Source organism: Odontesthes bonariensis, chromosome 18 (assembly GCF_027942865.1).
Source record: "Odontesthes bonariensis isolate fOdoBon6 chromosome 18, fOdoBon6.hap1, whole genome shotgun sequence".
NCBI classification, from domain to species: domain Eukaryota; kingdom Metazoa; phylum Chordata; class Actinopteri; order Atheriniformes; family Atherinopsidae; genus Odontesthes; species Odontesthes bonariensis.
Genome location: NC_134523.1, coordinates 25,876,868 through 25,895,586, shown reverse-complemented (window position 1 = coordinate 25,895,586; position 18,719 = coordinate 25,876,868). Strand labels below are relative to the sequence as shown.

At 45.7% G+C, this 18,719-nt stretch overlaps 1 protein-coding gene across 21 annotated transcripts in view; it reads left to right on the top strand.

Moving 5' to 3' along the window:
• Nucleotides 1-18,719, top strand: part of macf1a (microtubule actin crosslinking factor 1a) — a 286,863-nt gene that overhangs the window by 195,008 nt on the left and 73,136 nt on the right. For 18 of the 21 annotated variants that reach the window (XM_075449488.1, XM_075449490.1, XM_075449487.1 and 15 more), the window contains 22 exons: nt 73-228; nt 339-554; nt 637-783; nt 2,501-2,788; nt 3,420-3,569; nt 4,273-4,506; nt 5,000-5,173; nt 5,270-5,443; nt 5,560-5,727; nt 6,296-6,487; nt 6,568-6,741; nt 6,829-6,952; nt 7,924-8,123; nt 8,208-8,525; nt 8,615-8,781; nt 10,333-10,489; nt 10,569-10,680; nt 11,724-11,786; nt 12,105-12,343; nt 12,429-12,558; nt 16,714-16,913; nt 17,007-17,234. In XM_075449488.1, coding sequence (XP_075305603.1) covers nt 73-228; nt 339-554; nt 637-783; nt 2,501-2,788; nt 3,420-3,569; nt 4,273-4,506; nt 5,000-5,173; nt 5,270-5,443; nt 5,560-5,727; nt 6,296-6,487; nt 6,568-6,741; nt 6,829-6,952; nt 7,924-8,123; nt 8,208-8,525; nt 8,615-8,781; nt 10,333-10,489; nt 10,569-10,680; nt 11,724-11,786; nt 12,105-12,343; nt 12,429-12,558; nt 16,714-16,913; nt 17,007-17,234 — 4,011 coding nt within the window. The remainder of the gene's footprint in view (nt 1-72; nt 229-338; nt 555-636; nt 784-2,500; nt 2,789-3,419; nt 3,570-4,272; nt 4,507-4,999; nt 5,174-5,269; nt 5,444-5,559; nt 5,728-6,295; nt 6,488-6,567; nt 6,742-6,828; nt 6,953-7,923; nt 8,124-8,207; nt 8,526-8,614; nt 8,782-10,332; nt 10,490-10,568; nt 10,681-11,723; nt 11,787-12,104; nt 12,344-12,428; nt 12,559-16,713; nt 16,914-17,006; nt 17,235-18,719) is intronic. The other 3 variants (XM_075449489.1, XM_075449474.1, XM_075449485.1) reach the window with 2 other exon arrangements.

Sequence of the window (18,719 nt, the reverse complement as noted above, 5' to 3'; positions counted from 1 at the left end):
GGGTGTTTACACGTTTTCAGGTGAAAGTTTCCAGCGTGATTCGACATGTTTTTCCTTCTTCTTCTCCCTCAGTCATCGCTGATGCGTCAGGAGTGCTTGGAGCGCGACCAGCGACTCGTGGCTCTGGTCTCCATGATCAGACACGTGGAGGTGCGGCTGAAGCAGCAGCAGCAGCAGGCGGTGGGCCGCAGCCTCATCGCGCTGGACGACATCATTCACCAGACTCAGGTGAGCGTTGGACCAACGGCAAACGGTTAAAAGAGTCGGACGAACAACGTGATTTAAAGATTAGTTCATTACAAAAACGCTTTTGTTTCCTTTGCTGATCCGTCTGCCAGACTCTGGACTTTGAGCTGCGCGACTTGGAGCCTGAGATCAGCAAAGAGGTGGAGGCTGCTGAGCAGCTGCTGAAGCCCTGCCCCAAAGACGTTCCCCCTCAGCTCCTATTGGCTCTGGAAAAGGACGGGCGGAGCTTGGCTCGAGGGTACGAGGCTGCCAGAGCGCTCTCTGAGGGCATTGTGACGGATCTGCGACGCCACAGGGAGGCGTGTAAGGTAACGGAGGCGGCGACCCTCACAGACGGGTAGAATCGGTTGTTTTTCGTCTCCGTGGTCACCGCTGTGACGCCTCTTTCAGGACGCGGTGACAGCCGAGCAGCAGTCGCTGGGGCAGCGGGTGGAGGGGCTGCTGTCGTGGCTGGGGCAGACGGAGGCTCAGATGGATGGAGAGAAGGCGGAGGAAACGGATGGAGCCGACACCCAGGATCAGCTGAATGTCTGCAAGGCAAGTTGTGTGAGCTGAGGCCACGTTTACGGCCTCCGCTACGGTCCAGCGTCATTTCAACCAGCTCCTGTCTGCTAAACCTCCCGGGTCTGGGAGACACTCATACGCTGGAAAAAATCCAAGTCTTACCAAGTATATTTGTCTCATTTCTAGTCAAAATATCTCATTACACTTACTGCAACTTACACACAACTGCCTAACAAGTACTATTTCAGCCAGATATAGGGACTTGTTTGAAGACAATACATCTGGAATATCTTGTTAAGTGAAAAAGTCTTGAAAACAAATTGTTTTGAGTCAAATTTCGTTTTAATTTTTTTTGACATTTGAAGAGGTTTTTAAGCTAATTTCAAGATCATTTTTATCTCAAAAGTCCCAAATATCACATCTTATTTCAAGAAATCTTGAAATCATTTTACAAGCCGATTTTCACTAGTTCCATTGGCAGATTCTTTTGCTTATTTCAAGCAAAAACGTCTCGTATTTGTTGTTTTTCTTACTTATTTTTGGAGGGTTTGGATGTTTTAATCAGAGAACTTCAGCTTGTACCTCTTCAGATGGTCCATGGTGGGTTTTTAAGGTCCGTTTAGCATCTTCATCCTGTTGCAGCCTTCTTCTCTTCATCTTCACCTTTCTTTTATTACAGCAGGATGTTTTCTTCCAACAGTGATCTCTGGCTGCAGTTTAACTTCCTTCGGTCCAGAACTTGGTTCTAAAATGCAGCAGTTTTGATCGCAGTCGTCAGTAAAATTGTAGAATAATTTAGCTTGAGCTAGCTTATGTGTGCAATAGAACCGAGCAGAACCAATCCGGGGGGGATTCTGCGGTCAAACTGGGTTTTGTTTGCCTCTCTATCCATTTTATGAGCAGATCTCTGAAATAAAGCTTCTTTCTCATGAACTTAATGACAGAACAGACCCGAAAACACTGAGAGGAGCACAGAGCTGCTAACTGCTGGTTGGAGCAGTCTGAGTAGTCATAAGTCTGTGACCTTTGCTTTACTTTCTGAACACTTCCTGAACTTATTAAAAACAAAATTATTTAAGTTTGTGTGCCTTTTAAATATGTTTTGCTCATTAACTTTTCACACCAGACTCACCATGCTATACATCATATATTATATCACAGTAATATTCTGTTTGTTAAGGTACAACTCTACGCTTTCAGTTTAGAGTTTGAACTCTTTGCACTGGAAAAAATGCCCCTCCAAATATAAGTAAAAAAACAACAAATACAAGACGTTTTTGCTTGAAATAAGCAAAAAAATCTGCCAATGGAACTAGTGAAAATCGGCTTGTAAAATGTGATATTTGGGACTTTTGAGATAAAAGTGATCTTGAAATTAGCTTAAAAACCTCTTCAAATGTGAAAAAAAGCTTGTTTCATATGGTATGGGACTCAAAACAATTCGTTTTCAAGACTTTTTGATTTAACAAGATATTCCAGATGTATTGTTTTCAAACAAGTCCCTATATCTGGCTGAAATAGGACTTGTTAGGCAGTTGTGTCTTATATTAAGTGTAATGAGATATTTTGACTAGAAATTAAACAAATATACTTGGTAAGACTTTGATTTTTTTTTTTCCAGTGTGAGCTGTTCAGTCGCGTTTGGTTTGCGTCTAAAAGTGCAAAAAGTTGTTGATGTCTTTGGATAACTTTCCTTTTACGGCATCGGACTCTTGCTTAAATTCCTCTTCCTCTTTTTGCCTCCTCTCAGGAGCTCCAGTCCTCCCTGACGGCTCGCTCCGGCGAGGTCAACAGCCTGGTCTTCGACATCCAGGTGTTCATCTCAGAGCGGGCGCAGGATCTGGCCCCGGAGCAGAGCAGGCAGCTCCTGGGGCAGCTCCAGCAGCTGCAGGGGGCCTTCCACAGGGCGTGCGGCCGAGCGCAGGCCTGGGCCGACGCTCTGTCCGCCCAGAGGGAGCGGGAGGAGGAGCGGCAGCGGCGCCAGAGGGCTGAGGAGGAGGAGGCGTGCCGAGAGAGGAAGATGGCGAGGGACAGAGAGGTTTGGAACGAGATGCTTTCAGACGCTCCGCGGCCATGTTGGCCTCCTGACGTTGAGCTTTGTCCTTCTGTCGCTGTGCTTTCCTCCGTATAACAACCTGGAGAAGCCCAGCCTGTGTTGGAGCTAACCTCCACCACAGTTGGAACACTCCACAGACTCCTGTGCTTGTGTGTCGGCTCCTCTGCACGTCCCTGTAACATGTGGATCATTAACCTGTCTGCCTTGCTGTTCCAGATTGCCACTGAAGAAACTGGCTACAGAAGCGTCCGCAGGGCGCTTTAACCGTTTTTCCTCTTGTCCCGCCTGAAAGCTCAGGAGGAGGAGGAAAAACAACAAATAAACAGATATTTGTTTGGTTTCTCTTTGTGTTGTGTGCCTGACCGACCTTCAGATCGAAAGGTTTCTGTGTGTGTGTGTGTGTGTGTGTGTGTGTGTGTGTGTGTGTGAACTCTGGACACAATCTGCTCAAAGCTTGGCAAACTGAATTTTGTTGAGGTGCAGTTTAGCTGTAACTGCTGAAGAAATGCTGACGTGTGTCTAATGCACTGTTCATGATGCACTAATCCTATCAGGGTTGCTCACATCTCCTCTTCCTGTGGGTCTTTGTTGCCTTCCCTCCTTCCTCTCTCAGGTGGCGCAACAACAGAAAGTTGAATGTTCCCAGAAACTCGAAGGCCTCAACATGTGGTTGGCTGGAGCTGCCAGCTTGCTGGCCAATCAGACGGCCGGAGCAGAGTCAGATGACGTGAACGTACTGCAAGAGAAGCAGAAAAAGCTAAAGGTATGAAACCGCCTTCCAAATCTGAAGCTTGGGTTTCAACACTTAATCACATTTTAACTCCTGATTTTATATGATTTTATCTATTGTTCTTATTTCTTTCTTTTTTGTTTAAAACTTAAATCGTGCTTTTTATTTCTACTGTTTTAATGTATCTGTAAAGCACTTTGAATCACCTTGTCGTTTAATTGCACTGGAAAAAATCAAAGTCTTACCAAGTATATTTGTCTAATTTCTAGTCCAAATATCTCATTATACTTAATATAAGACACAACTGCCTAACAAGTACTATTTCAGCCAGATATAGGGACTTGTTTGAAGACAATACATCTGGAATATCTTGTTAAATGAAAAAGTCTTGAAAACAAATTGTTTTGAGTCACATATCATATGAAACAAGTTTTTTTTTTACATTTGAAGAGGTTTTTAAGCTAATTTCAAGATCACTTTTATCTCAAAAGTCCCAAATATCACATTTTATTTCAAGAAATCTTGACAAGCTGATATTCACTAGTTCCATTGGCAGATTTTTTTTTGCTTATTTCAAGCAAAAACGTCTGGTATTTGTTGTTTTTCTACTTATTTTTGGAGGGGCATTTTTTCCAGTGTGTGCTATACAAATACACTTGCCTTAAACTTGCCTTGCCTTCAGTTTCAGTCTCTTAGACTCTGGGTTTTATTTAGTCCGCTGAACGTGTCCTTTCAGGAAGTGCAGAAGGACCTCCAGACCAAAGGTGAGGGCATAGCCGAGGCCATTCGGTCAGTGGAGGAGTTTCTGGCAGAGCGAGGAGAAAGCCTGAGCCCAGAGGAGAAGGAGAACCTCCAGAGGACGCTAACAGGACTGAAGGAGCAGTACGGTGGCCTCAGAGATTCAGCCAACAAGTCGCTGTCAGAGGTCAACGTAGCCATCAGCACAACCGTCCAGCAGAACACGCAACGGGTGAGAGGTTCAGTCCACAGATGCAGAACATCTGCAGCTCTTCCAGGCTAATATTCAGAGAATATAAAGCCAGCAGAGCTCTTAGGTCCAAGGACTCAGGTCAGCTGGTCCAGTCCAGACTCCAGACTAAACATGGAGAAGCAGCATTTAGCTGTTATGCTGCCAACAAGTGGAACAAACTGCCAGTGGAGATTAAACTTTCACCAAATGGAGATATTTTTAAATCCAGGTTAAAAACATTTCTTTTCTCATGTGTCTATGCATGAAATCTGCACGATATCTTTGAACTTATCTGGACTGTTGCTGGTTTTAAATCATTTTAATTATTTTATTTGTTTCTCTTTATATTCTTTTATGTATTTTTAATGCTTCTTCCACTCCCTGCTACAATGCTTTTATTTTATGTGAAGCACTTTGAATTGTTCTGTACATGAAATGTGCTACAAATAAATTTGATTTGATTTGATTTGCTAACACCGCTCCACCTCTGCAGGCGAAGGCGGTGGAGGATCTGCAGGAGACCCAGAGCCAGATAGACTCCCTCCTGAACGAGCTGACCTCCCTTAACCAACCAGCCAGCAGAGGAGCTGCAGCCAGTCAGAGTGTCACTGACGCTCCGCTCTCACAGCCAGAGGGCGCCGTGAGGTCGCACACCGAGATGCTGCAGGTGAAAGCCTCTCAGTGACGCCGGCTCTAACCTTTTAAGATAAACGCCTCATCGTGTCACCGAGCTCTGACCTCTCGTCTCTGATTCGTCCCGCAGGCGGAGCTTCAGCAGCTGCAGGCTCAGCAGGCGCAGCTGCTGCAGATCAGCCAATCCACTCGCTCCCTTCTGGAGCAGCCCGACTCCACGGTTCCCCCCGAAGAGAAACAGCGGCTCCGTGCTGCGCTGGACCAGCTGCAGGCCCAGCACCAAGACCGGCTGCAGAGCTGCCAGGTGCTGCCAGTGTGAATCTGTGTCCGAATGCACAGCTTTCCTGCACGTAATCCCTGTTCTACGGGTGTTTCTGCTGTTAAATAACGGTTTGATTCTGCCGTAACTGTGTGTCTCAGGACCGGCTGAGGAAGTCCGAGGCTCTGAAAGACGAGCTGACCAAGTTCCTCCAGGAACACGGAGGTTTGGGCTCCTGGCTGGAGCAAAGTGAACAGGAGCTCCGCTCTCTGGGGGAAGGAGAAACCGATGCCCAGGGGCTGAAGGACAGGCTGGAGGAGCACAGAAAGGTGCAGCAAATACACCCCAATCCCCCCATTACACATCCTCACTGAGAATCTCCAGCCATTTGTATATGCATCACCCCGAGCTGCTGAAAGGGGAGCAAAGGCTGTCCCCGACCTGCAGACAGATCCTCCAACGCTCTGCAGAGCAACCCTGAGAACAGCGCTGGAAACCTCCTAAAGTTTAGGCTCAGTGTGAGAGCTTGCCTGAGGCTGCTGGCAGTTTAAGTGGCTCGGTGTGGTTTCAGCTGCTTTGAAGTGAATTAAATGGCCTGAGAAATATCTTCATCTAAACACAGATTTAAAACACACACAGCTTAAGTGAACTTTTGTTTTTCCCGCTCTCTAATTATCCGTGGAAGTGGAGTTTTCCTGCTCAGGCTGCATATCCACGCCTCTGCGGTGCCTTCACACAGTCACACTTTTTCATCTGAGAAACTCCTGAACTTTACTTGTCATCTCTTCACTTTTTCCCCACACATCGAGCTGAAGCTGCCGTGTTTCTGTAAAGAGGAAAAGTGGTTGCAGCTGAACTTTACCTGCTGCTAACCTGTGAATGCTTCCCTCTCTCCAGCTCGCCGAGGACGTCATCTGCCACAAGGCGGACCTGCGCTTTGTCTCCATCTCTGGACAAAAGGTTCTGGACTCTGTTCAGGGAGCTTTGGAGCAGGTCCGTGGATCAGACCCAGCTCTGGACGGCACCAAGCAGCTGGTCGGTGACAAGCTGCACGAGGCTAACCACAGATACACCGCCCTGCACACTAAGGTGAGACATCACAGACTTTCTGTCTTTTTCCGTTTTTTTCTCTGTGCACACCATTAAAACTAAAAATGGCTTCTGTGCAGTCGACAGAGTTGGGCGGGCGTTTGTCCGGCCTGCTGGAGAGATACCAGCAGTACCAGGATGAGGTGGTCTCCCTCCACTCCTGGCTCAGCACGCAGGAACAGAACCAAAGCGTAGCCAAGTCCAGCGGAGACACGGACCCACAGAACCTGCAGAACACTTTACGGCAGGTCCAGGTGAATCCAGGACGACGGTTTACTTCCACACGACATGAGGGAGAGCACCGCAACAGAGCGCTGATCAGCTGTTTCCTGTGTTTTTAGCTGCTTCAGGACGAGCTGGCGGAGCGCTCGGTGCAGCTGGAGAGGGTGAAGAGAGCCGGAAGAGACCTGGTCAGCACGGACGAAGCTCCTTCTCTGAAAGCCGTCGACATCCTCTGCGCAGCAGGTCGAGTCCCAGATCCTGTTTCCTCCAATCTGAAGTTTCAATTCAATTCAGTTTTATTTATATAGTGCCAAATACAACAAATGTCATCTCAAGGCACTAAAATAATAAAGTCCAATTCAAGCCAATTGGAATTCAATTCATTGTAATTATAAGTATTTACAAAATAATCCAATTAATTCATCCAAACATAAGTAAAAAAAACAGCAAATACAAGACGTTTTTGCTTGAAAAAAGCAAAAAAATCTGCCAATGGAACTAATGAAAATCGGCTTGTCAAGATTTCTTGAAATAAGATGTGATATTTGGGACTTTTGAGTTAAAAGTGATCTTGAAATTAGCTTAAAAACCTCTTCAAATGAAAACAAAGCTTGTTTCATGTGAAATATGACTCAAAACAAGATGTTTTCAAGACTTTTTCACTTAACAAGATATTCAAGATGTGTTGTATTAAAACAAGTCCCTATATCTGGCTGAAATGGTACTTGTTAGGCAGTTGTGTCTTATATTAAGTGTAATGAGATACTCAATGAGACAAATATACTTGGCAAGATTTAGATTCTTTCCAGTGTAGAGCCAATTCAAAAACAGTTTCCTAGCTAAGGAAACCGACAGATTGCACTGAAACTTCTCTTCAGTCCAATCTCCCGGCCTGAGCGGGCCTGAGGCGACTGTGGAGAGGAACGACTCCCTTTGAACAGGAAGAAACCTCTGGCAGAACCAGAACCAGGAAGGGTGGCCATCCGCCTCCACCAGCTGGGGTTTGAGAAGACAGAAAAGAGGGGGAAAAACCACTGTAACAGCATTCAAAGGATACCTGTTGGAACAGGGAAACACCAGTTAATGATCACAATAATGTCACATGTACATAATATCATCTGAGAAATTAAACGGGGGAAAAAGAGAGTAAAGTGAGGAAAGGTGGTTTCTGGTTTGTGTTGTTCTCACTGACGGCTTTAAACGTTTTTATCCAGACGGTTTGGAGAAGAGATTCGGCAGCCTCTCTGCGTCCGTCTGCGAGCGGGCCGAGCAGCTGCAGACAGCTGTGGCGCAGTCCGTCAGCGTCCAGGAGGGCCTGAGGGCTCTGCTGAGCTGGCTCGACAAACTGGCAGCGGCCCCTGGACCAGTGGAGCCCACTGCACAGGCTGTCCAGGACGCTCTGACCCAGAACCAGGTGGGACCGTAAACAGGCGTCTTTGAATGTCTTCCGGACGCTTTAAAAGAACGTGACGGTCCAACCTTCTTCTTCCTGCTGCAGAAACTTCGCCAGGAGCTACTGTCCAGGCAGGGCAGCGTGGAGGCAACACGGGAGTCCGTCTCCAGACTCCTGCAGAGCTCCGATGCCTCCACGGCCTCGGGCCTGCAGGGCGGTTTGGACCAGCTGACTCAGCGCTATGCCGCTGCTCAGGCCGGGCAGGCTGAGAGGGAGGCGGAGCTCAAGGGGCTGCTGCCCAAACTGGAGAGCTACGAGCGGCTGGGGGCCGACCTGCAGGTCTTTACCCACAGCCGGCTGAAGGCTCTGAGCCCCGCGGGCCAGCCGGACCGCGGCTTGGACGACTACAGGCAGACCATCGAGGTTTGAGCTGCTTTCCAACCTGCGTCGAGCCTTTTCTTCGAGCCTGTGAAGTCTGAAGTGGTGCTTTTCTCTTTTGCAACGTTTTTCAGGAGGTCCGGTCTGAGTTGGAGCAGGAAGCCGGCCAGCTGAAGTCCTTCTGCAGCCTCGGCACCGAGCTCAGCCAATCGAAAGCCTTCAGCGGTACTCAGAGCTTATTGGACCATGTGAAAGATGTGACAGTGGAGTTCAACAAACTGGAAGAAAATGTCAATGAAAGGTAAACAGCTCAAAAAAGATGGCAGCTGATTGGTCGCCTTAAGGAACACCAGGGGGCGCTACACACGAATCAGTCAGTTAATTTTAAATATTCAGTTCAACGGGAGTCTGATCCGAACTTCTTCAAAGCATCAAACTACAGAGATGAGAAAGAATTAGATTAAAATAATGGCTCTGTGAGACAGACTGAACTAAACTACCTCTTCTTTATTTATAAAGAACTTTAAAACAACAGCAGCTGCGACAAAGTGCTGCACAGACAAAAACCAATAAACATGCAAAATATGGAAAAGACAGAAACAATAAAACACAATAACAGAAGTAAGAGCAAAAGTCTCAACATGTGTTAAAAGCCAAAGAATAAAAATGTGCCTTAAAGGGATAGTTCGCCTCTTTTGACATGAAGCTGTATGACATCCCATATTAGAAGCATCATTTATGAACATTTCCTACCCCCTGCTGCGTCCTGTGAGCAGAGTTCCAGCCGAGTTTTGGTGTTGACGAAGGTAGTCCGGCTAGTTGGCTGGGGCTTAAAAAATAAAGCGTCTTGCTTCTCAAAACAATATGCGTTCAAAGAGTAATACATTTGCATCACAAAACCATTCAACAGGAAAAAGCTTGGTCTGCACGGTCTACACAGCAGGCAGTGATATGAAGGGAGAGAAAATTGGGCCAAGCGATTGTGAGGTCTGACTTTTTCCTGGAGAACGATTTTGTGATGCAAATGTATTACTCTTTTGAACGCATATTGTTTTTTAAGCCCCAGCCAACTAGCCGGACTACTTTCGTCAACGCCTTCAGCTTCATGTCAAAAGAGGTGAACTATCCCCTTAAGATGAGTTTTAAAAGTGGACAATAAAGGGAAACTTCTAATATGTAACGTATGTATCGTTCCCTAATTTGGGAGCGGCAACACTGAAAGCTCTGTCTCCTCTAAGCCTTAGTTTAGGCCTCAGTACCTCCAGGAGCAGCTGAATTACTGTTTCCAAATCTTGTCTTAAAAGAATTTGCTTAATCTTTACTAAAACTAAATCTGTAGAGTTCACGAAACAGTCGTTCCTTATGCCGGTCCAGTTTGATGTCGAATCAGTTAAGAACACAGCAGGGCGGCCGGGAATTTATGTCCACTCTATGTGCATACAGATATATATGTGTGTGTGTGTATGTGCAGGGTGAACACGGCTCATTGTCCGGCCTATAAACTGCCGTCTCGGATAACTCGCAGCCTCGAATCCCTAAGGAGAGAAAATAGCAGCGCGGTAATGATACAGCTCGCTGCCAGGCGGCTTCTCGGCCTGTTTGGTCTGCAGGAACTCAGCACTTTTCCAGCCACAGATCATACATGCGTACATCCACAAAGAGACGGAGGTCAAGGTCGTGTTAATGTTGCCTCGAGGCCTCGAATGCTTCATGTCTTTATCTAGAGAATGTGGTGCAGGAACCGTCTCACTTCCCTCTGCCTGCAGCTTCTTCGCTCCTCCTTTGCAGAACTCTTCACCCTCCTCGTACCTGTTCCCATCCTCTGCCTCCCCTCCCGTCTCTCCACTCTCAGGTTCGCCGCCGTTCAGGCCTGCGAGCAGCGGCTGCTGCGGTTCCGAGGCCTCTCGGGCTCCCTCGCCCGGTGGCTCCAGACGGCGCAGGACCAGCTTCCCTCCAAAGAGGCCAACCTCAACACCGAGAGCCTGCAGAGAAGAGTCCAGCAGCTCACGGTGCGTGTGATGGCTGATTAAATCTTTCCTACGGTGTGAATGAGAATATGTTTCAAGCTGAAATGTCCTACGACTTCAGGACTTGTTGAATGACTGGGAGTCGCAGGGATCCAGAATTCAGGACCTGAACAAGACGGGCTCAGAGCTGGAGACCCTCATCATCGATATCACCGCTCCTCAGACCAAAGCCGGTAAGGACACTAGCACTGTTTCACGCTCCCTCCCTGTTCTATTACTTTGTTTTCACACCAGAAACCGTCAGGGTGAGATTTACAAACGAAGCAGGAGGAAGAAAAACCACCAGGAGGGTTTCCAAATGATTCGCTCTTATGGATACTCAATCACGAGAAAAGAGACAACAAAAACAGCTGGATTCTTTTACGTTGATGATTGATTCTCTCTGACTTCCTCTGATACGGAGCACGAACAGCTGCTACTGATCACTGTTATGCTTTGAGACTGTAGGAATAAAAAGTTTGGAGTTTAATGATGTTCACGTTTCCTGAAATGAAACAAAAAACAGAATCTGTAAATTGTTCATTTGTTTGAACCTTTGTTAAACAGTCACAGACTTTATTACAGGTAGGGAACAGAAACAACCCGAGAATTAGGTGCGACCTACTTAAAAACAGCTGTTAGAGGGGCTAAAAGGAAGAGAAACCTTTACAGAATCTACAGTAACCCTTAAAAACAGCTGTTTGAGGGGCTAAAAGGAAGAGAAACCTTTACAGAATCTACAGTAACCCTTAAAAACAGCTGTTTGAAGGGCTAAAAGGAAGAGAAACCTTTACAGAATCTACAGTAACCCTTAAAAACAGCTGTTTGAGGGGCTAAAAGGAAGAGAAACCTTTACAGAATCTACAGTAACGGCGTTCTGGAAGCGTCCAGGCAGCAGATTACCTGCAGACGGGTGAGGGTGTAAAAGCAGCCTCCACCAAAGTTTCAGGGTCATGGCTCCAGAAACCACAGCTAGATGAGCTCGGCCCAGTTCTTTGTTAAATTACATGCCTGGTTCTGTTTTCTTAGAACCAAACTTTAACACAAAGTGATGTTTTTCTGCTGTGTGTGTTAGCATCCATGAGGTTCCTCTGTCCTTCTCACTGATGTCTGTTTCATGGCTTCTGTCCAACTCGCTCAGAGCTGTCAGCATGTCTGCAGCTGCTTCCGCCCGGTTGGTGTGACGGTGTTTGCATGAGTGTTGTTGTTCTCAGCCGGTTGTGTGTCTCTCTCCCAGGTGCCCCTCAAATCAATGGCTCAGCAGGTCCCAGCAGTGTGAACGGCATTCACACCTGTAAAGGTGAGCTCCTCCTCCAGCTGTGTCTTCTCCTTTCTGCCCCGTAACCTCACCTCATCACACACACTCAGAAAGCCCAGATATCAGGTCCATAAGAACTTTGATAGAGTGAGTAAACGGATGGGATTAATTTAATAAACGGCCGTATTAATAATGCTGACAGCTGTGTGCTCGGTTTTACTGTTTCCTGTCCTGTCCCGTCAGCTTTCTGTCCATTAAAAACATCTGTCAGACTGGCTCAGCATCGCTCTGATATCTGCGCTGCCTCCTGTAAAAAAGCGTCTTCCGTGCATGAGCTTTCTGCGTCCGTTCTGCCCTCAGACCTGACGGAGCTCCAGCTGGCGGTTTCCGACGCGAACGGCCGATACGACGGCCTGGGCCGGGAGCTAAAGGAGCGTCTGAGTCGCCAGCAGGCGTCGCTGGAGCTGCGGCAGGAGGCCAGGCGGGGCGCCGAGGAGCTGAAGAAGTGGCTGAGCGACCGGGAGAACAGCCTGAAGCTGGGGCAGACCGCCTCCCCCTCCAAGCCCGAGCTGGTGCGAGCTCAGGCCCAGGAGAACAAGGTCAAAGCATCTTCTAACCCCAGAAAGTTGGAGTTTTCCAAAAACTCCAAAAACTTAAGAATGTTTCATCATCCTCGTCCTCCAGGCGCTGATTTCAGAGCTGGCAGAGCACACCGGGAAGGTGGAGGAGCTGAAGAGCGCTCTGAGAAAACTCATCGCAGACAACCCCGACTCTCCCGAGGCCGACACCTGGAGACAGCAGCTGCAGGAGATAGGTACGTGCTGCGGGAGATAGGTATGTGCTGCGGGAGATAGGTATGTGCTGCGGGAGATAGGTACGTGCTGCGGGAGATCGGTACGTGCTGCGGGAGATAGGTACGTGCTGCGGGAGATCGGTACGTGCTGCGGGAGATAGGTACGTGCTGCGGGAGATAGGTACGTGCTGCGGGAGATAGGTACGTGCTGCGGGAGATAGGTACGTGCTGCGGGAGATAGGTACGTGCTGCGGGAGATGGGTACGTGCTGCGGGAGATAGGTAGGTGCTGCGGGAGATGGGTACGTGCTGCGGGAGATAGGTACGTCCTGCGGGAGATAGGCATGTGCTGCGGGAGATAGGTAGGTGCTGCGGGAGATAGGTACGTGCTGCGGGAGATAGGTACGTGCTGCGGGAGATAGGTAGGTGCTGCGGGAGATAGGTACGTGCTGCGGGAGATAGGTAGGTGCTGCGGGAGATAGGTAGGTGCTGCGGGAGATAGGTAGGTGCTGCGGGAGATAGGTACGTGCTGCGGGAGATAGGTACGTGCTGCGGGAGATAGGTACGTGCTGCGGGAGATAGGTACGTGCTGCGGGAGATAGGTACGTGCTGCGGGAGATAGGTAGGTGCTGCGGGAGATAGGTAGGTGCTGCGGGAGATAGGTAGGTGCTGCGGGAGATAGGTAGGTGCTGCGGGAGATAGGTACGTGCTGCGGGAGATAGGTAGGTGCTGCGGGAGATAGGTAGGTGCTGCGGGAGATAGGTAGGTGCTGCGGGAGATAGGTACGTGCTGCGGGAGATAGGTAGGTGCTGCGGGAGATAGGTACGTGCTGCGGGAGATAGGTACGTGCTGCCGGTTCCAAAACAGTCAAATGCCGACACTTAGAAAGAGGCTGAGAGGCTGAAAACAGAGAAACGTGAGTCTGTTCGGATCATTTGAGAAGCTTAGACAAGAAGAAAGGGATGAAGATTTAGAGTTTCTGTGAAATAAAATGTTTTTAGAGAGATTTAAGGCCGGGATATTAAAGAAAAATGAAGAGGGAGGCAGAGTCTTTAAGGGAGATCGATACTGTTCAGGGAGAGTGGGAAGTGTTCCTGTCGGGGCTGTTTGTTCACTCACATGCCGGATATTTTTACCAGGGCCTCCTCTGAGCTGACAGAAATATGGAGGCTGAAATCCAAGGAGGACGCCTTTATATTTCATATTTCATAAAGCCTTTTCATAGCTGCTGGATGCCCAGAACATGAGTCAGAGAAGGAGTCAGAGAAGGAGTCAGAGAAGGAGTCAGAGAAGGAGTCAGAGAAGGAGTCAGAGAAGGAGTCAGAGAAGGAGTCAGAGGAGGAGTCAGAGGAGGAGTCAGAAAAGAAAAATGTGCTGAGCAGGAGGAGTCAGAGGAGGAGTCAGAGGAGGAGTCAGAGGAGGAGTCAGAGGAGGAGGCAGAAAAGAAAAATGTGCTGAGCAGGAGGAGTCAGAGGAGGAGGCAGAAAAGAAAAATGTGCTGAGCAGGAGGAGTCAGAGGAGGAGTCAGAGGAGGAGTCAGAGGAGGAGTCAGAAAAGAAAAATGTGCTGAGCAGGAGGAGTCAGAGGAGGAGTCAGAAAAGAAAAATGTGCTGAGCAGGAGGAGTCAGAGGAGGAGTCATAGGAGGAGTCATAGGAGGAGTCAGAGGAGGAGACAGAGGAGGAGACAGAGGAGGAGTCATAGAAGGAGTCATAGAAGGAGACAGAGGAGGAGTCAGAGAAGGAGTCAGAGGAGGAGTCAGGAGGAGACAGAGAAGGAGTCAGAGGAGGAGTCAGGAGGAGACAGAGAAGGAGTCAGAGGAGGAGACAGAGGAGGAGTCATAGAAGGAGACAGAGGAGGAGTCATAGAAGGAGACAGAGGAGGAGTCAGAGGAGGAGTCAGAGAAGGAGTCAGAGAAGGAGTCAGAGGAGTAGACAGAGGAGGAGTCAGAGGAGGAGTCATAGAAGGAGGCAGAGGAGGAGTCAGAAAAGGAGTCAGAGAAGGAGTCAGAGGAGTAGACAGAGGAGGAGTCATAGGAGTCAGAGGAGGAGTCAGAGAAGGAGTCAGAGAAGGAGTCAGAGGAGTAGACAGAGGAGGAGTCATAGGAGACAGAGGAGGAGTCATAGGAGACAGAGGAGGAGTCATAGGAGACAGAGGAGGAGTCATAGAAGGAGACAGAGGAGGAGTCATAGAAGGAGACAGAGGAGGAGTCAGAGAAGGAGTCAGAGGAGGAGTCAGAGGAGTAGACAGAGGAGGAGTCATAGAAGGAGGCAGAGGAGGAGTCATAGAAGGAGGCAGAGGAGGAGTCAGAAAAGAAAAATGTGCTGAGCAGGAGGAGTCAGAGGAGGAGAGGATGTAGTGGCAGAATGAGGCTTTTTTTTCAGTGTCTTTACCGTTAATTATTTTTTAAATCAATCTAATATTCTAAATTTAAAGAAAAAGACACAAAATACCCTTTTAATTCAGTTTCGTTCATAAAGCATCAAAGTGCATCAAACATCAGTTCAGGTCCAATTCAAGCCAATTAGTTCCCATCAGAACTCTGGCTGCAGCATGTTGGATCAGCTGGAGGCTTTTCAGAGAATCTGTGGGACAGCCCGATAATAAAGAATTACAGCAGTCCGGTCCTGAAGTAACACATGCATGGAGCAGTTTTTCTGCTTCAGACAGGAAGTTCCTGATTTTAACAACATTACGAAAGGGGAAAGAAGGCAGAAGCTGTTTTATATGTGCGTCAGAGGACAGATCCTGGTCAGAAATAACTCCAAGGTCCCTCACTGTAGGACCAGAAGCCAAGGAAATGACATCCAGAGTAAATATATAACCAGACAGTTTCTTTCTGAAGCGCTCGGGTCCAAAGGCAACGACTTCACTTTGAATTTAGAAGCAGAAAGTTCTGAGTCATCCAGCTCTTTATGTCTTTGAGGCATGCTTGTAGATGAGTGCAGCTGAGAATCATCAGCACAACAATGGAAACATTTGTCTGATAGTGTTACCCGATGGAAGGATGTGAAAACTAAACAGAAAACAAGTTTCGTCTGTTTCTCATTGAAGGAACAAACTTTTAAATTCTGGTGTCGGTTCTGTGTCCCTGGACTGGTTTGTTTATCTCTCAGGTCATTCTCAGCTATGATTGGAGGGTTCTCTCCTTTATGTTTAGACCTTGTGAACTGATTTTGTTTCCTTCTTCTATGTTGATGACACACAGTTATATGTTCCGTTAAATCCTGCTACAACCAGTGCGTCCTGCATCTTATCCTGAGTGAGATATAAGATCTGTTGTCAGTCATGCTTTTGTCTTGCTCAGACTGGACCACAGCTCACACTGGAAAAAATCAAAGTCTTACCAAGTATATTTGTCTCATTTCTAGTCCAAATATCTCATTACATTTAATATCAGACACAACTGCCTAACAAGTACCATTTCAGCCAGATATAGGGACTTGTTTGAAGAAAATACATCTGGAATATCTTGTTAAATGAAGTCTTGAAAAAAAATTGTTTTGAGTCGGATTTCATATGAAACAAGCTTTTTTTGACATTTGAAGAGGTTTTAAGCTAATTTCAAGATCACTTTTATGTCAAAAGTCCCAAATATCACATCTTATTTCAAGAAATCTTGACAAGCCAATTTTTACTAGTTCCATTGGCAGATTTTCTTTGCTTATTTCAAGCAAAAACGTCTTGTAATTGTTGTTTTTCTTACTTATTTTTGGAGGGGCATTTTTTCCAGTGTGCGGTTTATCCTGGTATCAGACTACATCTGATAGAGGATAATGTAAATGTATTTTATTTATACAGCCCTTTACAAACAATCCTTACGATGTACCAAAGTGCTTTACAGCAGGTAATAAATAAAGATGAAGAATAAGTAAAAACAAATAAAAACAATAAAAGAACAGTGAAAGCAATAAAATACAACAAAATCGAATTAGATAAAATAAGATAAAAGTGTCATCATATTACTAGATATTAGGATATTAGGATAATGCTGCCAGGTTTTTAACAGATACAAAGAGGTGTGAGCATGTGAACCCACACCTTGCTGCCCTCCATTTTTCTCTTTTATTGGTTGTTTTTAATTCTTGAAATGGTCAGTTTGAGCTTCTGAATCACGTCTCACATGTTCCTGATTTCATCATCTGTGCTGTTTCTATAAAAGTATTATCATTTCCTCAGACTCTCGCTGGCAAACGGCCAATCAGAGCGCAGCCCAGAGACAGACTGAGCTGGAGACGTGCGCCGACAGGCTGGGCAGCTTCGCCTCGGCGGCCAATCAGCTGGGTCCGTGGCTGAGGGAGAAGGAGCTGATGATGAGCGTGCTGGGACCCCTGAGCATCGACCCCAACATGCTCAACACACAGAAACAACAAGTGCAGGTGTGTGTACAGGCTTTAGTTTCTTTATTTCTAACACGCTCCCGATCATTTCACTGAAGCTTCGCCCGTGTCCTCCGACCGCTCTGCTTTCAGTTCATGCTGCGCGAGTTTGAGACGCGGCGGCCGCAGTTCGACCAGCTGACCCAGTCGGCCGAGGGCATCCTCTCCCAAACCGGTGACTCTGCTCAGGACCCGAAGGACCTGGAAGAGGTCCGGACCGAGCTGGGCTCCGTCTCCCAGCAGTGGGAGGACCTCACCAGCAGGCTGAGTCGGAGGTCAAACCACATCGATCAGGCCCAAGTAACCAGCGAGCGGTACCAGGTGAGACTCCTGCAGGTTGAGTGGAGCTGCTGCAACGGTAACATTACATTACATTAAATTACATTAAATTAAATTACATTACAATACATTATATTACATTACAATACATTACATTACAATACATTATATTACATTACAATACATTACATTACATTACAATACATTATATTACATTACAATACATTACATTACATTAAATTACATTAAATTAAATTACATTACAATACATTACGTTACATTACATTACAGTACATCACATTACATTATATTACAATACATTACATTACGATACATTATATTACATTACAATACATTACATTACATTACAATACATTACATTACAATACATAACAGTACATTACATTACAATACATTGCATTACAGTACATCACATTATATTACAATACATTACATTACAATACATTATATTACATTACAATACATTACATTACAGTACATCACATTACATTATATTACAATACATTACATTACAATACATTATATTACATTACAATACATTACATTACATTAAATTACATTAAATTAAATTACATTACAATACATTACGTTACATTACATTACAGTACATCACATTACATTATATTACAATACATTACATTACGATACATTATATTACATTACAATACATTACATTACATTACAATACATTACAATACATAACAGTACATTACATTACAATACATTGCATTACAGTACATCACATTACATTATATTACAATACATTACATTACAATACATTATATTACATTACAATACATTACATTACAGTACATCACATTACATTATATTACAATACATTACATTACAATACATTATATTACATTACAATACATTACATTACATTAAATTACATTAAATTAAATTACATTACAATACATTACGTTACATTACATTACAGTACATCACATTACATTATATTACAATACATTACATTACGATACATTATATTACATTACAATACATTACATTACATTACAATACATTACATTACAATACATAACAGTACATTACATTACAATACATTGCATTACAGTACATCACATTACATTATATTACAATACATTACATTACAATACATTACATTACAGTACATCACATTACATTATATTACAATACATTACATTACAATACATTACAGTACATCACATTACATCACATTACATTATATTACAATACATTACATTACGGTCATCCTGCAGACCCTTTTATCCAAAGCGACTTACAATAAGTGTGTTACACATGGTACGAGGTCGACAGGGTGGACGTGTGTGCCAAGTTTCATGACTTTGTGATGATGATAAGGCTTTCAAATGACAAACGCCATCACATGATTTTCACCGCCTGGCCACGCCCACACCGTTCAGAGTTTAGAAAAGTTTCTCCATGAATTTTTCGCCCCATGTCTTAAGAGTAACCTGGCCAAGTTTGAAGTCTGTAGCATTAAATTTGTAGGACGAGTTCGAT